This window comes from Cetorhinus maximus, chromosome 22 (assembly GCF_964194155.1).
Source record: "Cetorhinus maximus chromosome 22, sCetMax3.hap1.1, whole genome shotgun sequence".
Taxonomy (NCBI): Eukaryota; Metazoa; Chordata; class Chondrichthyes; order Lamniformes; family Cetorhinidae; genus Cetorhinus; species Cetorhinus maximus.
This window is the reverse complement of record NC_135900.1, coordinates 76,961,720-76,982,219: the sequence shown is the minus strand read 5'-3', so window position 1 is coordinate 76,982,219 and position 20,500 is coordinate 76,961,720. Positions and strand designations below refer to the sequence as shown.

The following is a 20,500-nucleotide window of genomic DNA, read 5'->3' as shown; positions in this document are numbered from 1 at the left end:
GACTAAAGGCTGGAGTGCGAGGGGCAAGTCATGAGGAAACCTCCAGGAATACATTTCATCACAGTTGGCAACCCTTGAGTGGACTCCTCTCCCTCAGTCTCAGTAACATCTCCATCATTAAGAGCTTTCTGGTTGTACTAAACTTTTATGGAATAATTCTCCGCACCACTACAAAAATAACAGAAACGGGTAGAAAAAACAAGGCAACAAAGAGGATTGAAGTTAGTGACGATTCTTTATCATTAGCTGAATATTAGTGAAGGCCCAATTTCTTTACAAAGCAGTTTGGAGTCAGTTTCTATTGATGTGCCTGTCCCTTCTGCTATTGACTACCTTAGGCTGTCCCCACTGGGCTCACTGTGTCCGAGGCTCCAGTGTCAATGAATACAGTAGAATTCCCAGATGTGCAGACGCTAGACGTTACAAGCTGTCTGACACAATGAAGGACAGGGAGCTGAAAGTGGAAGTACACAGCGATTCGATTGTGGTTCCCTTTGTGGGGTTGCAAGGGGTTGTGGCATTCTTCACCTCTTCCTCCCACTCGCCAGTCCACGCCGCCATCATAGCCATTTCACCTAGAGGGGCGTTGCTCCAGTTAACGACACATTCTTCATGTATTCTTCTATGTTCTCGTAATCATCAGAGTCGGACTCTAATGTCTCCTTAGAGACCTGCATTGAGGTCTTGGGATCATTATTCCTGGCGAGTGGCCTTGTTTTCGGATAGGTTTTCTTGAAGCTGAATTCTTCGGGGGTGAAGGCTCCACATCCTCTGTGGCTCAGGATGTCACTGCTTGGCTGATTCTGGGCAGCTGTAATGTGAGGTCACACACTTTACAACAGCAATTCATATTTACATAGCATCTTTAACATAGTAAAAAATCCTAAGATTCTTCACCGGAGTGTTATCAGACACAATTTAACACTGAGCCACATAAGGAAATATCAGGTAGGTTTTAAAGAGCAGTTTAAAGGAGGAAAGAGTGCAAGGTAGAGAGGCAGTGAGGTTTAGGGAAGCAATTCCAGAGCTTAGAGCCCAGCCGGCCTGGAGTGATGGAAATCTGGATGCACTAGAGATCAGAATTGGAGAAGCACTGAAATCTTCGAGGCTTATAGGGCTGGGGGAGATAGGGACGGATGAGGCCATGGAGGGAATTGAAAACAAGGATGAGAATTTTAAAATTAAGGTGTTGGCAGAGCAGGAACCAATGTAAGTCTGTGAGCGCAGGCGCGATATATGGGGTATGTTACAGCCAGCTCGATGCTCTTACCACTGTTATGTGCTAAGCCACCAGAAATCATCATATCCAGTCACAGATGGAGCTCTGACAGCCTCTCGGGACTGCCATTTCCACCACGAAAGGATCCCAGGCAACCTCTTCCCTTATCACAGTGGGTCAAAGGTCATCCCTATGGATACTAGGATGGCTCGTCTCCATAGATTCCACTCACTATCCAGCCAGAAAAAACTGCTCCATCTCACTATCAAAGCAAAATGTTTGAGAGGGGAAGTGAAGGAAAGGAAAACGTAAGATAAAAATGTGAAGAATGAGGGAACAAAGGAAAGTGAGAAAAGGAAGCGAATCTTCAGTGGTTTGAAGGGAAAGTAACGAAGAACTGCCCAACAGATGTATCCCACCGCACTTAACCACGTTTGTACCCGAAGATGCCACCCTTGGGATTAGGTCATGTCAATAAACTGTACCCGACAGTGGACACTGTGAACCCACATCTGAATCCACACCCACTGCCAATCCCCATACTGCCGCTCCCACCCCTGAACCTCACCTCACCTCACCCCCAATGATGATGATGAAGGGTTGTAAAGCCAAGTTTGGAGGTGACACTAAGAAATGGAGACTGGACGAGAGCCAGATGTTGCAAAGGCTGGGTAGGCAAAAGCTGGCAATAAGATTCAACGTGGGAAGTGTGAGGTCATCCACTTTCGTTCCAAGAATTTGATAGTTGAAAGCGAAAAATACTCAGAACTGTGGTGGAGTAAAGAGACTTAGGTGTCCGGGGGCAGAAATCACTAAAAGCTGGTAAACAGGCACAAAAATATAGTCAAAAATGCTAAAGGAATGTTGGCTTTTATATCAAGGAGGTTAAAATACAAAGGGGAGGAAGTTACACTTCTGTATTACAGATCTTGACTGGGGTACTGTGTTCTTATCCTGAAGAAGAATATATAGGCCTTGGAGAGATTGCAGCACATCTTCATCTAAATGATATTGGAGCTTAGAGGGTTAAATTATAAGGACAGGTTTACACACATTGCCAGTATAGCAGGTTGAGGGGTGATCTAACGAAAGGTTTTAAAATAATAAAGAAATTTGTTAGGAGGAATCAGGGAAACTCTTTTCTCTGGTAGGGAAATTATGAGGGAGGGGTCACAATGTTAACATTAAAGCTATGCCTCTCGGGGGTGAACTCTGGAATTTTCACTCTGAGGGTATTGGAAATCGGTCACCCTCTCCCCCTGAAAGGGTGTGGATCTTGCCCATCAATTGGAGATCTCAACACTGGAGATCTCAGATTGTTGTTCGGCAAACATATCAATGGAAATGGATCAAAGATGGATAAGTGGAACCCAGGCGCAGATCAGCCATAACCCGATTGAATGTCGGAACAGATGTGAGGAGATGATCAGCCTACACTTCCTCCTATACGCCCCATGGCAACCCTCGGGAAACCTCGGAACCACTGCCAATCCTCCTACTCCACAGCATCCCCTTCCACCCAGCCCTTACTCAGTGCCACTCCCAGTAACTAGCCTATTTCATACCATCTGCCCCCAGGGAACATCCCAAGTCATTCTGGACCAGTGTGGCTGGCCAATAACCTCAGTAGATGCTCTCAATTTTACCTTACCCCCAGGCATGACTGGCGTCATCAGTCGGTTCAGTTGCACATTCCAGTGTTTAACATATTGACTTGCTCGCTTCCGCCTCCTCTCTGCCACCTGAGGAGAAGAGAACAGGTCAAAATGGCTGCTCTCATCCATCAACACCCCCACTCTCTAACAACACGGAGAAACAAAACAGCCGACAAACTGAGGTGGAGCTGACCACGAGTCACCAGCATCCCATCGCAGAGTAGTATAGATGCTAGCTGGTTAATCCCATGAGACCATAAATTACCTTTCAGGGAACACAGGTTGGAGTGTCAACCTTACAGTTTTGGTGCTCGTTCTCTGACCTGTTCTCCCTTCACATGCCAACTGGGAAGGCAAAAAAGTTGCATTGAACCTGAGAGTGTCCTTAGGATTCATTCTCTATTACAATCGAGGTTCAGAAATTAATAAGATCTAAATCTTGTAAAGACTCTTACCAAAACTGGAGTTTGTACCTGTCCTAGGAGTGTTTGATGGGATAGTGTCAATGCAAATTTACTCTATATCTAGCCCACAATCCTGCACATGCCCAAAACCCTTTCCTATCCCACCCAATCGAATCCCACTTTCCCGCTCACTTTCTTTTTAATAGCCCACCCAATTAAGCTATGCACTCGTGGCATCTGGGCATTGTTGGCAAGGCCAGCATTTATTGCCACACCCAAATAAGCCTTTGAGAAGGTGGTGGTGAGCTGCCTTCTTGAACCACTGCAGTCCATGTGGTGTAGGTACAACCACCGTGTGATTAGGAAGGGAGTTCCAGGATTTTGACCTAGCGACAGTGAAGGAATGGCGATATATTTCCAAATCAGGATGGTGAGTGGCTCGGAGGGGAACTTGCAGGTGGTGGTGTTCCCATCTATCTGCTGCCCTTGTCCTTCTGAGAAGTAGAGGTCATGGGTTTGGAAGGTGCTGATGAAGGAGCCTTGGTGAGTTGCTGCAGTGTATCTTATAGATGGTACACACTGCGGCTACTGTGCGTCGGTGGTTTAGAGATTGAATGCTGAAGGCGGTGGATGAGTTGATGAAGCAATGGGCTGCTTTGTCCTGGATGGTATCAAGCTTCTTGTGTGTTGTGGGAGTTGCACTCATTCTGGCAAGTGGGGAGTATTCCATCACACTCCTGACTTGTGCCTTATGGCAGGTGTACAGGCTTTGGGGTGTCAGGCAATGAGTCAGTGGCCGCAGGATTCCCAGCCTCTCACCTGCTCTTGAAGCCACAGTATTTATATTGCTTGTCCAGTTCAGTTTCTGGTCAATGGTGAATGATGACCCCTTTATCCCCCAGTACAAGGGTGGTGGGGGATTCGGTGATGGTAATTTTTAAAATATATTCACTTATGAGGTGAGGACATAGCTGGCAAGGCTAGCATTTGCTGAACATCCTTGATTGCCCTTGAGAAGGTGGTCAGTCACTGAATGTCAACAGGAGGTGCTGAGAATCTGTGTTTCAACACAGAAGGAGGCCATTTGGTCCATCATGTTTATGCTGGATTTCTGAAAGAGCAATTCACTGAGTGCCACTTGCCTGCCTTTTCCCCATAGCCCTGCTCATTTTCCCTCCAGATAATGATCCAAATCTCTTCTTAAAGTTATGATTGAATCTATCCTCCACCACAGTCTCAGACAGTGCATTTCAGATCCTAACCATTCACCGTGTAGAAAAAACAATTCCTCATGTCATTGTTGCTTCTTTTGCCAAACACCTCAAACCTATGCCCTCTGGCTCTCAATCCTTCCACTAATGTGAACAGTTTCTCCCTGTCTACTTTGTCCAGGCCCCTCATGATTTTGAATACTTCTACCTTAGGGTGAGGAGATGGTGGTGTAGTGGTAATATCACTGGACTAATAATTCAGAGGCCCAGGCTAAAATGCTCTGGGGACACAAGGTTCAAATCCCACCACAGCAGTTGGGATTTAAATTCAATTAATAAATCTGGAACATAAAGTTAGTCATCAAACTATCATTGACTATTGTAAAAACCCATCTGGTTCACAACTGGCTAGCCTATCTACCTAAAAAAATCTACTGTCCTTACCTAGTCTGGCCTACTTGTGACTCCAGACCTCCAGCAATATGACTCTTAACTGTGCCCTATTAATAAAGCTCAGGATCCCTGATACTTTTTTAACCACTCTCTCAACCTGTCCTGCCACCTTTGTTAGGGAGGGAAGCAGTTTAAGAAGTTCAATTGCTGGTTATTAGGTGTTTAATTTGATTGTATAAAAGGGATAACAGCTGAGCTTAGTGGGGGCTTAGTGGAGAGTTTTATGACCAACAATAAAACTCTGTCTTGGTTTTGGTCTTCATTTCTAAACAACTATTGGAGCTTAACAGTGGTTGCAGGGGATGGTTGCTGTTTGTAAGTAAAAGATTGGAACTAAGCTTTTTTTGTGCAAAAGACTATTTGGAGTTAACTAGAGCAGAGTGGTTTGGAGTTACTCAAAAAAAAAGAAAATGGCTGAATCAAAATGTAGAGTTTTGGGGTGTGATTACCCACCGATGTTATCTGAGGGTGAACCCTCTGAGCAATGGAAGAACGAAGTAACTATGTGGACATGGGTTGCGTGCTTGCCAATGAGAAACAGGGAATGGCCTTGGTAATTTCGGTACCATACAAAAGCAAAATAAGAGGCAAAGTACTTTCAGAGTTGGAGCCTGAGCATTTGGACATGGATGAAGGTTTGGAAACTTTATTAGATTTTACAGTTAAGATCTATCAATAAGATGATTTATAAAGCATGGTCCAATGTTGACAAATTTAGGAAGTTGGAGGACAGTTCCATGGAAGATTACATAATGGGGTTCAGTAGACTGTATGAAGATTGCATGAGTTCCGTCTAGAAACTCCCCAATTGGTGCTGGTGTTCACGTTTCTAGACTGTGCCAGAGTATGGAATATGGACAGGCTCAGAGTTCTAATGGGGGTTAAGTCTGCAGAAAGACACACGCTGCTAGAACAGATGTCAGAAGCTTGAAAAAAGTTCCTCGGAAAACATTCCTTTCCGGCAGCGTTCATGGTGCAAATGAGCCATTGGGCGCTCAGACAGAAAATGGAGGATACAATGTTAACGGGATGGTGAGATCGTTTCGAAACAGGACGTGGGCATCAGTACGAAAGGATATTTGTAACTAGAAACAATGGGGACAGAAACACCTTTGACAATTATGACAGGAGAAAAGAATTAGGGATTTACAACAATAGAATGAACCCCAGAAATGCCCAGGGTGTGGTCAGTGTCTTAGATGTGATTCAAAATACCATTGTGCAATGAACTGTCCTAAATGAGATAATAAGGTGGTCGAAATTAAAGACGAGACAGAAGACTCAGAAGATGGAGATATTAACCAAAGAGAGGCCATTGTAAGTTTCAGCCCAGTGACGAAAGTCCTTCAAATATATGGCGCTAGATAGCGGAAGCATATCTGTCTGTGGAATAGACCAGTTAAAATGCTACCTGGACTCCTTAAATGATGAGGACTGAATAAAGTTAAAGAATTTAAGAGTTCCACCAGTTTTAGATTTGGAGATGATAATACCCTAAAATTTTTACAAAGGTTAGTGATTCGTTGTAAGATAGCTGGAGTCAATCATTTCATCAGCATGTTTGTAGTATCTAGTGAAATACTGTTACTGTTGATCAGACCATCGATGAAGAAAGTGCAGATGAAGCTGGACATGAAAATGATGAGGCCATTGTATTTGGAAAACCTGTGGATTTACAATTTATGCAATCTGGACACTATTGTATTCCTTTAATGAAACCTAACTTTTCTACTAAGGAGATTAAAGAAGTGTTATTAGCGTCAAGGGACAGGAATTTAGAAGACAAAAAGCAAATTGTGTTAAAATTGCATCGGCAGTTGATCCTTCTCCGTGAAGATTAAACATTTTGCTAAGGGATGGAGAGTATGCCAAACTTGTGGAGGAGATAAGCAACAGATGTCATATATGTAATAAATACAGAAGGACACCATCACGCCAATAGTGAGTCTACCTTTAGCGAGGGATTTGAATGAAGTTGTGGCAATGGATTTAAAGCTTTGGGCTAAAGAGAAGAACATTTTTATTTTACATTTTGTAGATTTGGCAACAAGATTTAGCCAGTCGACAATTATATACAGTAAAGAAAATAATTGTGGATCAGATAATAGAGAAGTGGATAGGGACCAGATTGGGACCACCAGTGAATTAACGACAAGTTTTGGGATATGTGCGAAAACATTAATATAATAGTTATGAATACCGCAGCTGAAAGCCCCTTTAGTAATGGAGCATGTGAAAGGAATTGCATGGTTATAAATGAGATGCTTTGTAAAATATTGACCATAAGACGCAAGAGCAGAAGTAGGCCATTCAGCCCATCGAGTCTGTTCTGCCATTCAATGAGATCATGGCTGATCTGATAATCCTCAACTCCACTTGGCAGATAGACCAAGCTGTAAATTAACATCAGCTCTAGCATGGGCTGTCCATGCCAAGAATTCACTGCAGATGGTCGGAGGCTATGGTCCATATCAGTTGGTTTTTGGTAGAAACCCAAAAATTCCTTCAGTCCTGAGTGATCATCCCCCAGCCTGGGAGGGAACTACAATTAGCTCCACCTTTTTCTGAGCATTTAAATGCACGACACATGGGTAGAAGAGTGTTCCTTAAAGCCGAAGTTTCAGAGAATTCAGTGAGCTCTAAGACACACTGTACGACCATCGGAAACTATTCTCAATCAGGAAGACATGGTATGTTATGAAAGAGAAGGACTTAATGAGTGGAAAGGCCCGGGTAAGATTATAGGTAAAGATGGTAAAACAGTCATTTTCCAACCTGGGAATCAGACTATTCGGGTACACTCTTCGAGGTTAGTTGGTGTGGATCACAAATTTACAGGTTTGGAAAGTGTAGGAAGGGATGAGGAATCATGTACTTCTCATACCCATATGTTGCATGATTGTGAGGACCAGGTAGCTGAAATTGATGGGGTATCTGAAGATGGAGACAGTAATTCGGACAAAGAAGATGAAGCAATTTGTCTCAGAGGACAACTGCCGAAAGCTGGCACTAAAGTTCCCTAATTGCTTGGGGCCAGTCAATGGAGGGGTGTGACAATTGTAGTTCGAGCAGGGAAGGCCACTGGAAAATATAAAAACCGGTAAATGTACGAAATAAAGGACAGGAGGTTAGGCCTATGGATTGGGAACATGAAGTACAAAAATGGAAGGCATGGAAACTCTATCAGTTCAGACAGTGGGTCTGGGAGTGAACATGCCTCTAGAAAGAGATCGCAAACTGTTGACAGAACATCTATAAATGGGAGAGAGAGATCAAACAGTAACAATCTGGAGCGTGATAGAAGGCAGGATAGAGGGCGTAGCTTAACAAGGTCAAGGAATATGGCACAGACTGGTAATGCTACAAGGAGCAGAAGCCCATGTAATCGAGAAGTCTTAGTAGCTTCAAACAAATTAGATGGTAAATTAATAAAGGATATCAAACAGCAATAACTACATAATAAAAACAAAATGCTGGAAAAACTCAGCAGGTCTGATAGCAAGAGCTACATAGTTGGAAAGAATTTGGGGTGTACACAGAGGTGCCAGGTGGGGACAATCAGCTCCGTCTCCTAGATGGATACGAACGGAAAAGGTGCTTCCTGATGGGACTTATAAAGCTAAAGCCAAGCATGTAGCACGAGGGTTTAAAGAAATATTGGGTGACCGGGATACAAGAGTAGATTCACCTACAGCAGGGAAAGCTATGTTGAAGATCTTTTTGGCTCTATTAGCTACAAATGCTTGGGAATGTAAGTCCATTGATATTAAAGCTGCTTTTTTGCAGGGACACCAACTTCAAAGGGAAAATTTTCTTCTGTCCACCAAAAGAGGTGTTAAATGTAGAAGGGACACTCTGGAAACTAAATAAATGCAAATACTGCTTAAATGACGCCTCCAGAGTTTGGTATTTCTCAGTGAGGTCAGTTTTATTAAAGTTGGAAGAGGACCAGGCAATGTTTTACTGGCACCATGAAGGGAAACTTGCAGGTATTTTTATGATGCATGTAGATGATTTAATGTGGGGTGGTAGTAGCAAATTTGAAATGGTTGTCATTAATGGGCTCTGGATAGAGTTTAAAATTGGAAGTTGGGCTTCTGGTGTGTTTAAATACATTGGATTGGAAATCAAGCAGAGTGGATCACACGTCCTTTTACATCAGCAATCCTATTTGGAGAACGTCAATCCCATTGCAATCAGTCATGATAGGGCCTCCCAGGAATATAGTGGCTTCAGGAACTCAGAGGTCTAATTGGGCAACTCAATTGACTAGGCAAACAAACAAGGCCAGACGTCAGTTTTGACGTTTTGGAATGGAGCACTAAAATGAACAATTCCAAGGTCGAAGAAATCATTCAGGCAAACAAAACATTGACAAAATTAAAAATGGAGCAGTGTGTTTTGAAATTCCAATCTTTGCGTGATCTAGAAAAATGAAACTGCGTTCAGTGATGTGTCTTATGCAAATCTGTGATAGATTTTTGAGTATGGAAGGATTTATATTTCTCATTTGGGGGGAAGAGGGCAAATGCTGCCCTTTGGCATGGGAATCTAAAAAGATATGAAGAGTTGTAAAAAGTGTTAGCAGCAGAGACTCTTGCCTTTGTTGAGGTGGTAGATATGGCATTCCTTACATCAAATATACTGGCTGAAGTTTCAAATGGGAAAGGGTATTCAGGAATGGTACCTATCGAATGTCTAATAGGTAATAAGCCACTTAGGGAAAATGTTCACTCTACAAAGTGCATTAACGAGAAGAGATTGCGAATTGACATAGCAAGCTTAAAACAGATGCTCGAGAATAAGGAGATTGCCCAGATCAAATGGATTGATAGCAGCTACCAGTTATCTGACTGCTTCACCAAAAGAGGAGCAAGCTCCAAGAAGTTACTAGAGATCCTTAAAGAGGGACATCTTTTCATTTAAGAAAGAAATACTCCTTTTGTGTGGACATCTCTATACATGTGTTTTTTTTTTAAAAGGAGGGGAATAAAGTGAGTTTATTGGGAAAAAATATATATTGATGTTTGTTATTTCCTTTGCGATTATATAAACTTAAGGGTTACTTTCTTTTTAAGAGGGTAACAGTTTATAAGAAGTTCAATTAGGTTGTTTAATTAAGTACCCATTTGATTGTATAAAAGGGATAACAGCTGAGCCCAGGGGGACTCAGTAAAGAGTTTTATGACCAACAATAAAACTCTGTCTGAAGGAGTTTGTCTTGGATTCGGTCTTCAGTTCTAAACAACTATTGGAGCTTTAACAACCTTCAATCATTTGTGCACATATACCCCCAGGGCCCTCTGCTCCTTCACCCCCTTTGGAATTATATCCTTTATTTTAATCTTGCCTCTGCACATTCTTCCTATCAAAGTGAATCATTTCACACTTCTCTGCATTAACTTCCCTTTGTCACTTGTCCTCCCATTCCACTAAACTATCTGTGTCCTCTTGAAGTTTATCACTATCCTCCTCACAGTTCATAATACAGCAAATTTTGAAATTGTGCCCTGTACTCCTATGTCCAGGTCATTAATATGTATCAAAAAAAAGCAGGGGTCTGAACACCAATCCCACTACAGACCCTGCAGCGATACCTTTACGTCGAGCCTCCTCCGAGATGGTGTGCCCTGGCGACGTATTTCTTCCGCGAGGTGCACGGCCTGAATTATGACGTGCAGCTCCTGTTTATAGAGCAGAGGGGCCTCGGTGGCTCCTTCCAAGTGTTGCCCGTCTTTTACCAGGACCTGATCAAAGTCTGGAACGTGGTCGCCTCGCGACGCAGCTCTCCCCCGTCAGGAGTAGCGGCTATCGTCAGAGAGCCGCTGCTCAGGAATCCGCTCCTCCGTCCCTTTCAGTGGCTGGCGGAGAGGAGGGCTGTGGCTGCCGGGGTGACCAGGATCGGGGACGTGCTGGGTGGCGGAGGACTGGGCTGGATGCTTCCGCAGGAGTTGGCGCATCGCGCGTCAGTGAGTGTCCAGGTCACAGCCGATGCCATCCAAGACCTAAGGACGGTCGTGCTCAGACCCGAAGTCATTTTAGGTCTCGAGGTGGCCCAGGTGCGCGGTGGTCTTCCGTCTGAACGTTCCCCTGTTCGGACGGAATTCCACATTGGCCCCAAGGCCCGAACCCTCCCTCGGGTGCCGGTGCCCCGCAATAATATGAGCCGCCTCGGGGACATGCCCTCCGTGCCATTTAGCAGGGTGCGGAGGGGTTTTCTGTACGGACTGCTGCTGCACACCTTCCATTTTCTCGCCCTGGTCCGCCGCCCGGACACGCCCTGGCGTGCCTTGTTGCCGTCCGGCGGTGGGGGCCCCCGATGGGAGGCCCTCTACGGAGGAGTTCTCCCTCTTTCTATCGGGGACCTGGGTTGGAGGGTGTTGCATGCAGCAGTCCCCTACAATAGGAGGATGTTTAGGTTCACGGACTCCCAGGACACTTGCCCTTTTTGCGGTCTTGTGGAGTCTGTGGACCATGCATATATAGGGTGTCTTAGGCTGCACTCCCTTTTTAGTTATTTAAAAAATCTTTTATTACTATTTTGTTTGCACTTCAGTCCCACGCTCCTGATCTACGGACACCCGGTGCGGAAGGGGGTCGGGAAGGAGGAGGACCTCCTCGTGAACCTGCTCCTGGGCCTGGCCAAGTTGGCCATCAACAGGTCCAGGCAGCGGGCGATCGATGGGGGAGTCCCGCCCGATTGTTTGTCCCTCTTCCGCGGCTACGTTCGCGGCCGGATGTCCCTGGAAAGGGAGCACGCGGTGTCTGCCGGCACCATCGAGGCCTTCCGTGCCCGGTGGGCACCGTGGGGACTGGGGTGTTTTGTTGACCCCTTTAATCACATCTTAGTTTGATGTTTGTAAGGTTCCTTTAAAGTTTTTCCTTGATTTTACAGCTGACCTGACTTAGGAGCTGTGCTTGATTTCTCCCTTGTTTTTGTTAATTTAGTTTATTGTTTTGACTCAAAAGAGTTACAAACCTTCCTCCAGTCCAAAAAAACAACTGTTCACCATTACAAAACAAAAACAGAATTACCTGGAAAAACTCAGCAGGTCTGGCAGCATCGGTGGAGAAGAAATCAGTTAACGTTTCGAGTCTTCATGACCCTTCGGCAGAGCTGAGTATAGTTAGGAGAAAAGTGAAATATAAGCTGGTCTAAGGTGGGGGGGGCGGGGGGGAGAGAGAAGTTGAGGGTGTGGTGATTGTGGAGATAAGCGAGCAGTGATAGGAGCAGATAATCAAAAGATGTCACAGACAAAAGGATCAAAGAGGTGTTGAAGGTGGGGATATTATCTAAGAAAAGTGCTAATTAAGAATGGAAGACAGGATACTCAAGGTACAGCTCTAGTGGGGGTGGGGTGGAAAGACTAACAAAGTTTTAGTTTTAGATTTAAAAATAATGGAAATAGGTGGGAAAAGAAGAATCTATATAAATTATTGAAAAAAAAGGGAGGGGGGAGAAACAGGGTGGGGATGGGGGGAGGGGGAGTTTAAGATCTAAAGTTGTTGAATTCAATATTCAGCCCTGAAGGCTGTAAAGTGCCTAGTCGGAAGATGAGGTGCTGTTCCTCCAGTTTGCGTTGGGCTTCACTGGAACAATGCAGCAAGCCAAGGACAGACATGTGGGCAAGAGAGCAGGGTGGAGTGTTAAAATGGCAAGCGACAGGGAGGTTTGGGTCTTTCTTGCGGACAGACCGCAGGTGTTCTGCAAAGCGGTCGCCCAGTTTGCGTTTGGTCTCTCCAATGTAGAGGAGACCGCATTGGGAGCAACGAATGCAGTAGACTAAGTTAGGGGAAATGCAAGTGAAATGCTGCTTCACTTGAAAGGAGTGTGTTCACCATTACACTCTTTCCTGTCACTCAGTCAATTCTGTATCGATGTTGCTAACGTCCCTTTTATTCCATGAGCTATAACTTTCCTCACAGGTCTGTTGTGCAGCACTTGATCAAATGCCTTTTGGAAATCCATGTACACCACATCAACTGCATTACCCTCATCTACCCTGTTATGTTTTGTTGGTCACTGCTTGGCATTTGTGTGACATGAATGTTGCTTGCTACTTGTCAGCCTAATCCTGAATATTGTCCATGTCTTGCACATTTGGACATGGACTGTTTCAGTATCTGAGGAGTCACATATGCTGATGAACATTGTGCAATCATCAGTGAACATCCTCACTTCTGACCTTCTGATGGAAGGAAGGTCATTGGTGAAGCAGCTGAAGATGGTTGGGCCGAGGACACTACCCTGAGGAACTCCTGCAGTGATGTCCTGGAGCTGAGATGACTGACCTCCAACACCCACAACCATCTTCCTTTGTGCTAGGTATGACTCCAACCAGCAGAGAGTTTTCCCCCTGATTCCCATTGACTCCAGTTTTGCTCGGGCTCCTTGATGCCACACTCAGTCAGCTGCTGCCTTTATGTCAAGGGCAGTCACTCTCACCTCACCTTGAGTTCAGCTCCTTTGTCCATGTTTGAACCAAGGCTGTAATGAGGTCAGGAGCTGAGTGGCCCTGGCAGAACCCAAACTGAGCGTCAGTGAGCAGGTTATTTCTGAGTAAGTGCTGCTTGATAGCACCGTCAACGAAACCTTCCATCGCTTTACTGATGATCAAGAGTAGACTGCTGGGGCAGTAATTGGCCAGATTGGATTTATCCTTTTTAGTGGACAAAACATACCTGGGCAATCTGCCCGAATCGTAATTACTGGAACAGTTTGGTTGTGAAGGGGCTTGTTCTGCAACAGAAATCCTCACTTGCCTCGCTGACTCTGGTGTGCTTCACATTCAATGAATCGAATTGGATGAAGACTGGCTTCTGTTATGATGGGGGGTTTCAGGAAGAGGCTGTGATAGATCATCCACTGGGCTCTTCTGGCTGAAGATGGCTGCAAAAGCTGCAGCCTTGTATATCCCACTCTCCATCTCCCTCCCCAGGCTCACCAATACTCCACTTTTTAAGCGCTTACTGAACCTTTTTTAATCGCCAGGGGAACAGCATCTCACTTTCAGATTAGGCGCTTTGTACAGCTTCTGGGCTCAACATTTGAGTTTAACAACTTCAGACCACAAACTCTGTCCTCCATTTTGATCTTTTTTTGGCCAAGTGTCAGTCTATATCTTGTTTCTATGCTTTTGTGTTTTGACAGGGCTGTCCATTACTCTGCTGCTTACACTCACACCAGACCAAGGCTTTTTTTTCATTACGACAACCATGACCACTCCCTTTTCCTTTTGTTCCATGACATCTTTGTTATTTAACCTTTCCTGCCCTCTAACTTATTCCAGACCTTCCCTTTTGTTCTTCCCCCTCTCTCCTGCCTTTCAACAGCATAAAACCATCACATATCTAGCACAACGGAAGATGGTTGTGGTTGTTGGAGGTCAATCATCTCAGTTCTAGGACATCACTGCAGGAGTTCCTCAGGGTAGTGTCCTCGGCCCAACCATCTTCAGCTGCTTCATCAATGACCTTCCTTCCATCATAAGGTCAGAAGGGGGGATGTTCACTGATAATTGCACAATGTTCAGCACCATTCGCGACTCCTCAGATACTAAAGCAGTCCATGTCCAATATCCAGGCTTGGGCTGACAAGTGGCAAGTAACATTGCCTGACACTTGTGTAGCGTGAATGACCATCTCCAACAACATATGGAGAAGGAGTAGGTCATTCGGCCCCTCGAACCTGCTCCACCATTTAATAAGATCATGGCTGATCTGATAGTATCCTCAAATCTGCATCCTGTCTACCCTTAATAACCTATCACCCACTTGCCTACCAAGAATCTATCCATCTCTGCCTTAAAAATATTCAAAGGCTCTACTTCCACTGCATTTTCAGGAAGAGAGTTCCAAAGACTCACAACCCTCAGAAAAAATTTCATCTCGTCTCTGGTTTAAATGGGCGACCCCTTATTTTTAAACAGTGATCCCTAGCTCTGGATTCTCCCACAAGAGGAAATATCCTTTCCACATCCACCCTGTCAAGACCCCTCAAGATCTTATATGTTTCAATCAAGTTACCTCTTACTCTTCTAAACTCCAGCAGATACAAGCCTAGTCTGTCCAACCTTTCCTCATAAGACAACCCACCCATTCCAGGTATTAGTCTGGTAAACCTTCTCTGAACTGCTTCCAATGCATTTACATCCTCCCTTAAATAAGGTGACCAATACTGTACACAGTATTCCAAATGAGGTCACACTAGTGCCCTGTATAACTGAGGCATAACCTCCCTATTCGTGTATTCAATTCCCCTCACAATAAGCCTTTTGCAATTCATGCACTAAGACTCCCAGATCCCTCTGCATCTCAGAGCTCTGCAATCTCTCACTATTTAGATAATATGCTTCTCTTTTATTCTTCCAGTCAAAATGTTCAATTTCACATTTTCCTATATTATACTCCATTTGCCAGATCTTTGCCCACTCACTTAACCTTTCTATATCTTTTTGTAGCCTCCTTATGTCCTCTTCACAACTTACTTTCCTACCTATCTTTGTGTCATCAGCAAATTTGGCAACCATCCCATTCATCCCTTCATCCAAGTCATTTATATAAATTGTAAACAGTTGAGGTCCTAGCACTGATCCCTGTTGCACACCACTCATTACATCTTGCCAACCTGAAAAAGACCCACTTATGCCTACTCTCTGCTTCCTGTTAGCTAACCAATCTTCTATCTATGCTAATATGTTACCCCCTATACCATGAGCTTTTATTTGCCGCAATGACCTTTGATGTGGCACCTTCTCAAATGCCTTCTGGAAATCTAAGTACAGTACATCCACCGGTTCCCCTTTATCCACAGCACATGTTATGTTATGAACTCCAGGAGGTTGGTTAAACATGATTTCCCTTTCACAAATCCATGTTGACTCTGCCTGGTTGCTTTGAACTTTTCTAAGTGCCCTGCTACAACATCTTTAATAATATCTCTAACATTTTCCCAGTGACAGATGTTAAGCTAACTGGTCTGTAGTTTCCCACTTTCTGTCTCCCTCCCTTTTTGAATAATGGAGTTACATTTGGTATCTTCCAATCTAATGGGACCTTCCCCGAATCTAGGGAGTTTCAGAATATTAAAATCAATATCTCACTAGCCACTTCTTTTAAGACTCTCAGATGAAGTCCATTAGGACCCGAGCTCTTGTCAGTCACAGCTCCAACAATTCACTCAGTACCACTTCCCTGGTGATTGCAATTTTCCAGAGTTCCTCCATTTCCTGATTTATAGCTGCTTCTGAGATGTTACTTGTATCCTCTATAGTGAAAACTGATGCGAAATACCTGTCCAATTCATCTGCCATTTCTTTGTTTTCCATTATCAATTCTTCAGACTCACTTTCTATAGGACAAATACTCACTTTGTTAACTCGTTTCTTTTTTAAATACACCCCCTGACTCCCCACAGCCTGTCCACCATCTACAAGGCACAAGTCAGGAGTGTGATGGAATACCCTCCACTTGCCTGGATGAGTGCAGCTTCCACAACACTCGCAGCTTGACATCATCCAGGACAAAGCAGCCCGCTTGACTGGCACCACATCCATAAACATTCACTCCCTCCACCACCGACGCACAGTGACAGCAGTGTGTGTACCATCTACAAGATGCACTGCAGAAACTCAAAGGCTCCTTAGGCAGCACCTTCCAAACCCACGACCTCTACCATCTAGAGGGACAAGGGCAGCATACACATGGGAACACCACCACCTGGAAGTTCCCCTCCAAGCCACTCACCATCCTGACTTGGAAATATATCACCATTCCTTCAGTGTCACTGGGTCAAAATCCTGGAACTCCATCCCTAACAGCACTGTGGGTGTACCTACACCACCTGGACTGCAGCGGTTCAAGAAGTCAGCTCACCATCACCTTCTCAAGGGCAATTAGGGATGGGCAAGAAATGCTGGCCTAGCCAGCGACGCCCACATCCCATAAAAGAATATTAAAAAAACATTTCTACCTCCCTTTCAGTTCTGAAGAAGAATCACATTGAACTTAAAAAGTTAATTCTGTTTCTTTCTCACAGATGCTGCCAGACCTGCTGAGTATTTCCAGCATTTGCTGTTTTTATTTCAGATGTCCAGCATCCACAGTATTTTGCTTTTATTCTCTTTGAACAGTATCTTGGACACTGATATCCAGCAATGTCCATCAAAGATTCAAAGATTCAACCCACCTCTTTTCTAATTCCTGTGCTTATATTAAATCTACACTCTCTGCTTCTCGTCTCACTGACATTATCTCACTGTTGAAAATGATCATTTCTGCTTAAGCCTGGAGGCTCAGAGAGTTGTCAGGATGTGAAACTTGCTAACACAGGTGTCATTGGCGGGTGGCTGGCATTGACGCATTTCTGGGGAAGCTAGATTAACATATGAGATGGAAAGAAATAGAAAGCTATGATAATAGGGTCCGATGAGGAAAGGTGGAGGAGACTCCCTTGGATCTTCAATGCCAGTGTTGGTAAGTAAGGCCGAACAGCTTGTTTGTGCTGTACACTTAACGTAACTCAAAGTAATAATGAGTCCCCAGGCAGTGGATGTACACGAATGGGGAGAGGTACAGGATATAAGGCCCTGAGCACTGTTTGTGCTGCTCCTGGACTATTAGACTCACAACAAGGTCCTGCTTGTTCCGATGCCTGGTCTCTCTCAGCTCCTCCATGGCCTGCTGCAGGGCCTGGGTCTTGCTGGTTATCTGTTGCTCCAGCTGCTGCTTCTGCTGTGTTCTCTGGATGAGATTCTGCAGTTCAACCTTCAGCTTCATCAACTCCTTCAGCTTCTCCTCCTCCTGCTGCAGCAGCCTGCCACAAAACACCAACAAGAACAGCTTTAGAGGCAATGGGTTAGAACCATCTTGACAGCAAAGGCAGAAAGAAGCAAAGAGGAACATGTATTTCTACAACTCCTTCACATCCTCAGGGCTTCCCAAAGCACTACATAGCCAATTATGGACTTTTGAAGTGTAGACAATGTTGTATTTGTCAGAAACTCAGCAGCCAATTGGAATGCACTCCCACACTTCTAGACAGGAGACACCAAAATATTAGTCAGTCATCTCTTTTTCACTCACATCTTCCAACCTAATAATCTTTTAAGCTGTAATGATGCCATTCTAAACATTCCTACCCCCTCTGCTTCATCACCACACTCATTGTGACCTCCTCTTCTCCACCCTCCCGTCCATACTATTCCTGAACTCTTCAGGCTTGGAGTATTGCTGTCGGATACACCCCTGGTCGCTGTGTTCTGAGCCTTTGCCCTTCTAGGCCACTCAATGGAATGACCTTTACTCCTAATGGAAGCCAGGTGCAGCCCCACAGTTGGGAGTATTCCACTGGTGAGGGGCATGGGGAAGGGGGAAAGGGCAGAGTGGAGGCTCCTGTCAGGTAAGGTTAATATAACATCCCATTAGGACCTCGTTCACTGCCCGGACTAGCTGTTACAATGGGACTGGAAATGGAGTCACACCATTTTAACTGCACCCCCAGTGATCAGGGAGCGTTACAAACGTTCCCCCCCACCCCTCCCCCACCAAATCCCACTCTAGTTTTCATCACTGTACCTTGCCTGTGCCATTCGCACGGCCTGCTCATCAGTGTGGGCCTGGATCTCGGCCTTCAGGGCCTGCTCCAAGCCTTGCTGCATCGTCTCCAGTTCCTGAATCCGATGGCGTTGAGCTCCGGCTTCCAGCTCCTTCTTCTCCATGACTAACTGCATCTGGCGTTTGTCCTTTGAAGAGGTGAGGCAGAGAGAGACACACAGGAAGAATAACGCATCAAAAGAACTGCAACAAACACCCTTACCCGTTGAAGATTACTGGCAACAAAGAATGGCTCTTCCAGTCTCAGTGTCCTCTCCCGCCAGGACCCGATGTGTCAGGTTCAGCTCCATGGCCTCCGGCTCCCTCCCACCATCTTGCCCATGTCACCATTTGTGAGCCATGGGGGTGCAGGACATCACCTATACTTGGGAGGTGTCAGGAGTGGGATCTTAGCTGAGTTCCTCATTCCTAGAGCAGAGATGAGTAGCCAAACTGAGGATCACTAATACAGCAGAGCCTGGGGATGGAAGCTGGGTATATCATAACATGCACCTTTAAGGGGGCGTATCTTAACTTCCTTGTCAATCAGTACCACCTTCACAAGATATGATGTAGCAGCCCCATGACCTGTGGTCGGTATGCAGGCAGCAGTGGTAGAGATTAGATGTACGATCAATAGTCTCCCCTGCCTCATTCCTAAGCAGATCTTCCACAGCTGCCAAAGCTCTTGGTGGGCAGTGGATACATTTCCAAAATCCTGCTCAAATTTCCCTCCCAGTTCCCTCTGGACTAAGGATTCTGCCCAGCGTTGGAAACCCAACAGTTTCATCACATGTCCCCTTGCCTCATCCAGCCAAGCCGCCATTGTTTCACCCCCTCAACCATCTCCAAGATCTTTACAATAAATAGAAATGAGACAAAAGCCACATTGTTCTTTTTTAAATACCCCCTCTCTCAGTTGCTCCCACATCTCTGGGCTGCCCTAGTATGTCCATTGAAAGAGAGGAAGAGATTATAGGGAGTGTTGCCCTGAGGCCCTCATCATTCTCAGCAAGGAGCAGGTCATTCAGCCCATCGTGTCTCTGCCAGTGCTCTCTCTCTCTCTCTCTCTCTCTCTGATTCAGAGCCACTGAGAAGGAAGCTTTCCAAGTTTGTGAACTGACTTATACATTTATCCTTTCTTCCTTCCAGATGGTAGCCTTTCCTGTTCTGGAATATACCAGCCCTCTCGGCTCTGGAGCGCGCCAGCCCTCTCAGTTTTCCGGCCCAACATCAGTAAAGAAATTAGCCTCATAACCTCCAAAGGTAACAGCAGCTATCCTTAATGAGGTGAGCGATGTCAGTGCAGAGACACCCACACGTTATCAAACACTCCCAGGACAGGTACAGCACGGGGTTAGATACAGAGTAAAGCTCCCTCTACACTGTCCCCATCAAACACTCCCAGGACAGGTACAGCACGGGGTTAGATACAGAGTAAAGCTCCCTCTACACTGTCCCCATCAAACACTCCCAGGACAGGTACAGCACGGGGTTAGATACAGAGTAAAGCTCCCTCTACACTGTTCACATCAAACACTCCCAGGACAGGTACAGCACGGGGTTAGATACAGAGTAAAGCTCCCTCTACACTGTCCCCATCAAACACTCCCAGGACAGGTACAGCACGGGGTTAGATACAGAGTAAAGCTCCCTCTACACCGTCCCCATCAAACACTCCCAGGACAGGTACAGCATGGGGTTAGATACAGAGTAAAGCTCCCTCTACACCATCCCCATCAAACACTCCCCGGACAGGTACAGCACGGGGTTAGATACAGAGTAAAGCTCCCTCTACACCGTCCCCATCAAACACCCCCAGGACAGGTACAGCATGGGGTTAGATACAGAGTAAAGCTCCCTCTACACCATCCCCATCAAACACTCCCCGGACAGGTACAGCACGGGGTTAGATACAGAGTAAAGCTCCCTCTACACCGTCCCCATCAAACACCCCCAGGACAG

General features: G+C 45.3%; 1 protein-coding gene across 2 annotated transcripts in view; it reads right to left on the bottom strand.

Annotated features, from left to right (window-relative positions):
• Positions 1 to 216: 216 nt before the first annotated feature.
• Positions 217 to 20,500, bottom strand: part of LOC144696796 (differentially expressed in FDCP 6 homolog) — an 88,434-nt gene continuing 68,150 nt past the window's right edge. For both annotated transcript variants that reach the window (XM_078568543.1, XM_078568544.1), the window contains 4 exons: positions 18,518 to 18,684; positions 17,570 to 17,756; positions 2,871 to 2,961; positions 217 to 811 (listed from right to left, as the gene is read on the bottom strand). In XM_078568543.1, coding sequence (XP_078424669.1) covers positions 576 to 811; positions 2,871 to 2,961; positions 17,570 to 17,756; positions 18,518 to 18,684 — 681 coding nt within the window. In that variant the 3' untranslated portion in view covers positions 217 to 575. The remainder of the gene's footprint in view (positions 812 to 2,870; positions 2,962 to 17,569; positions 17,757 to 18,517; positions 18,685 to 20,500) is intronic.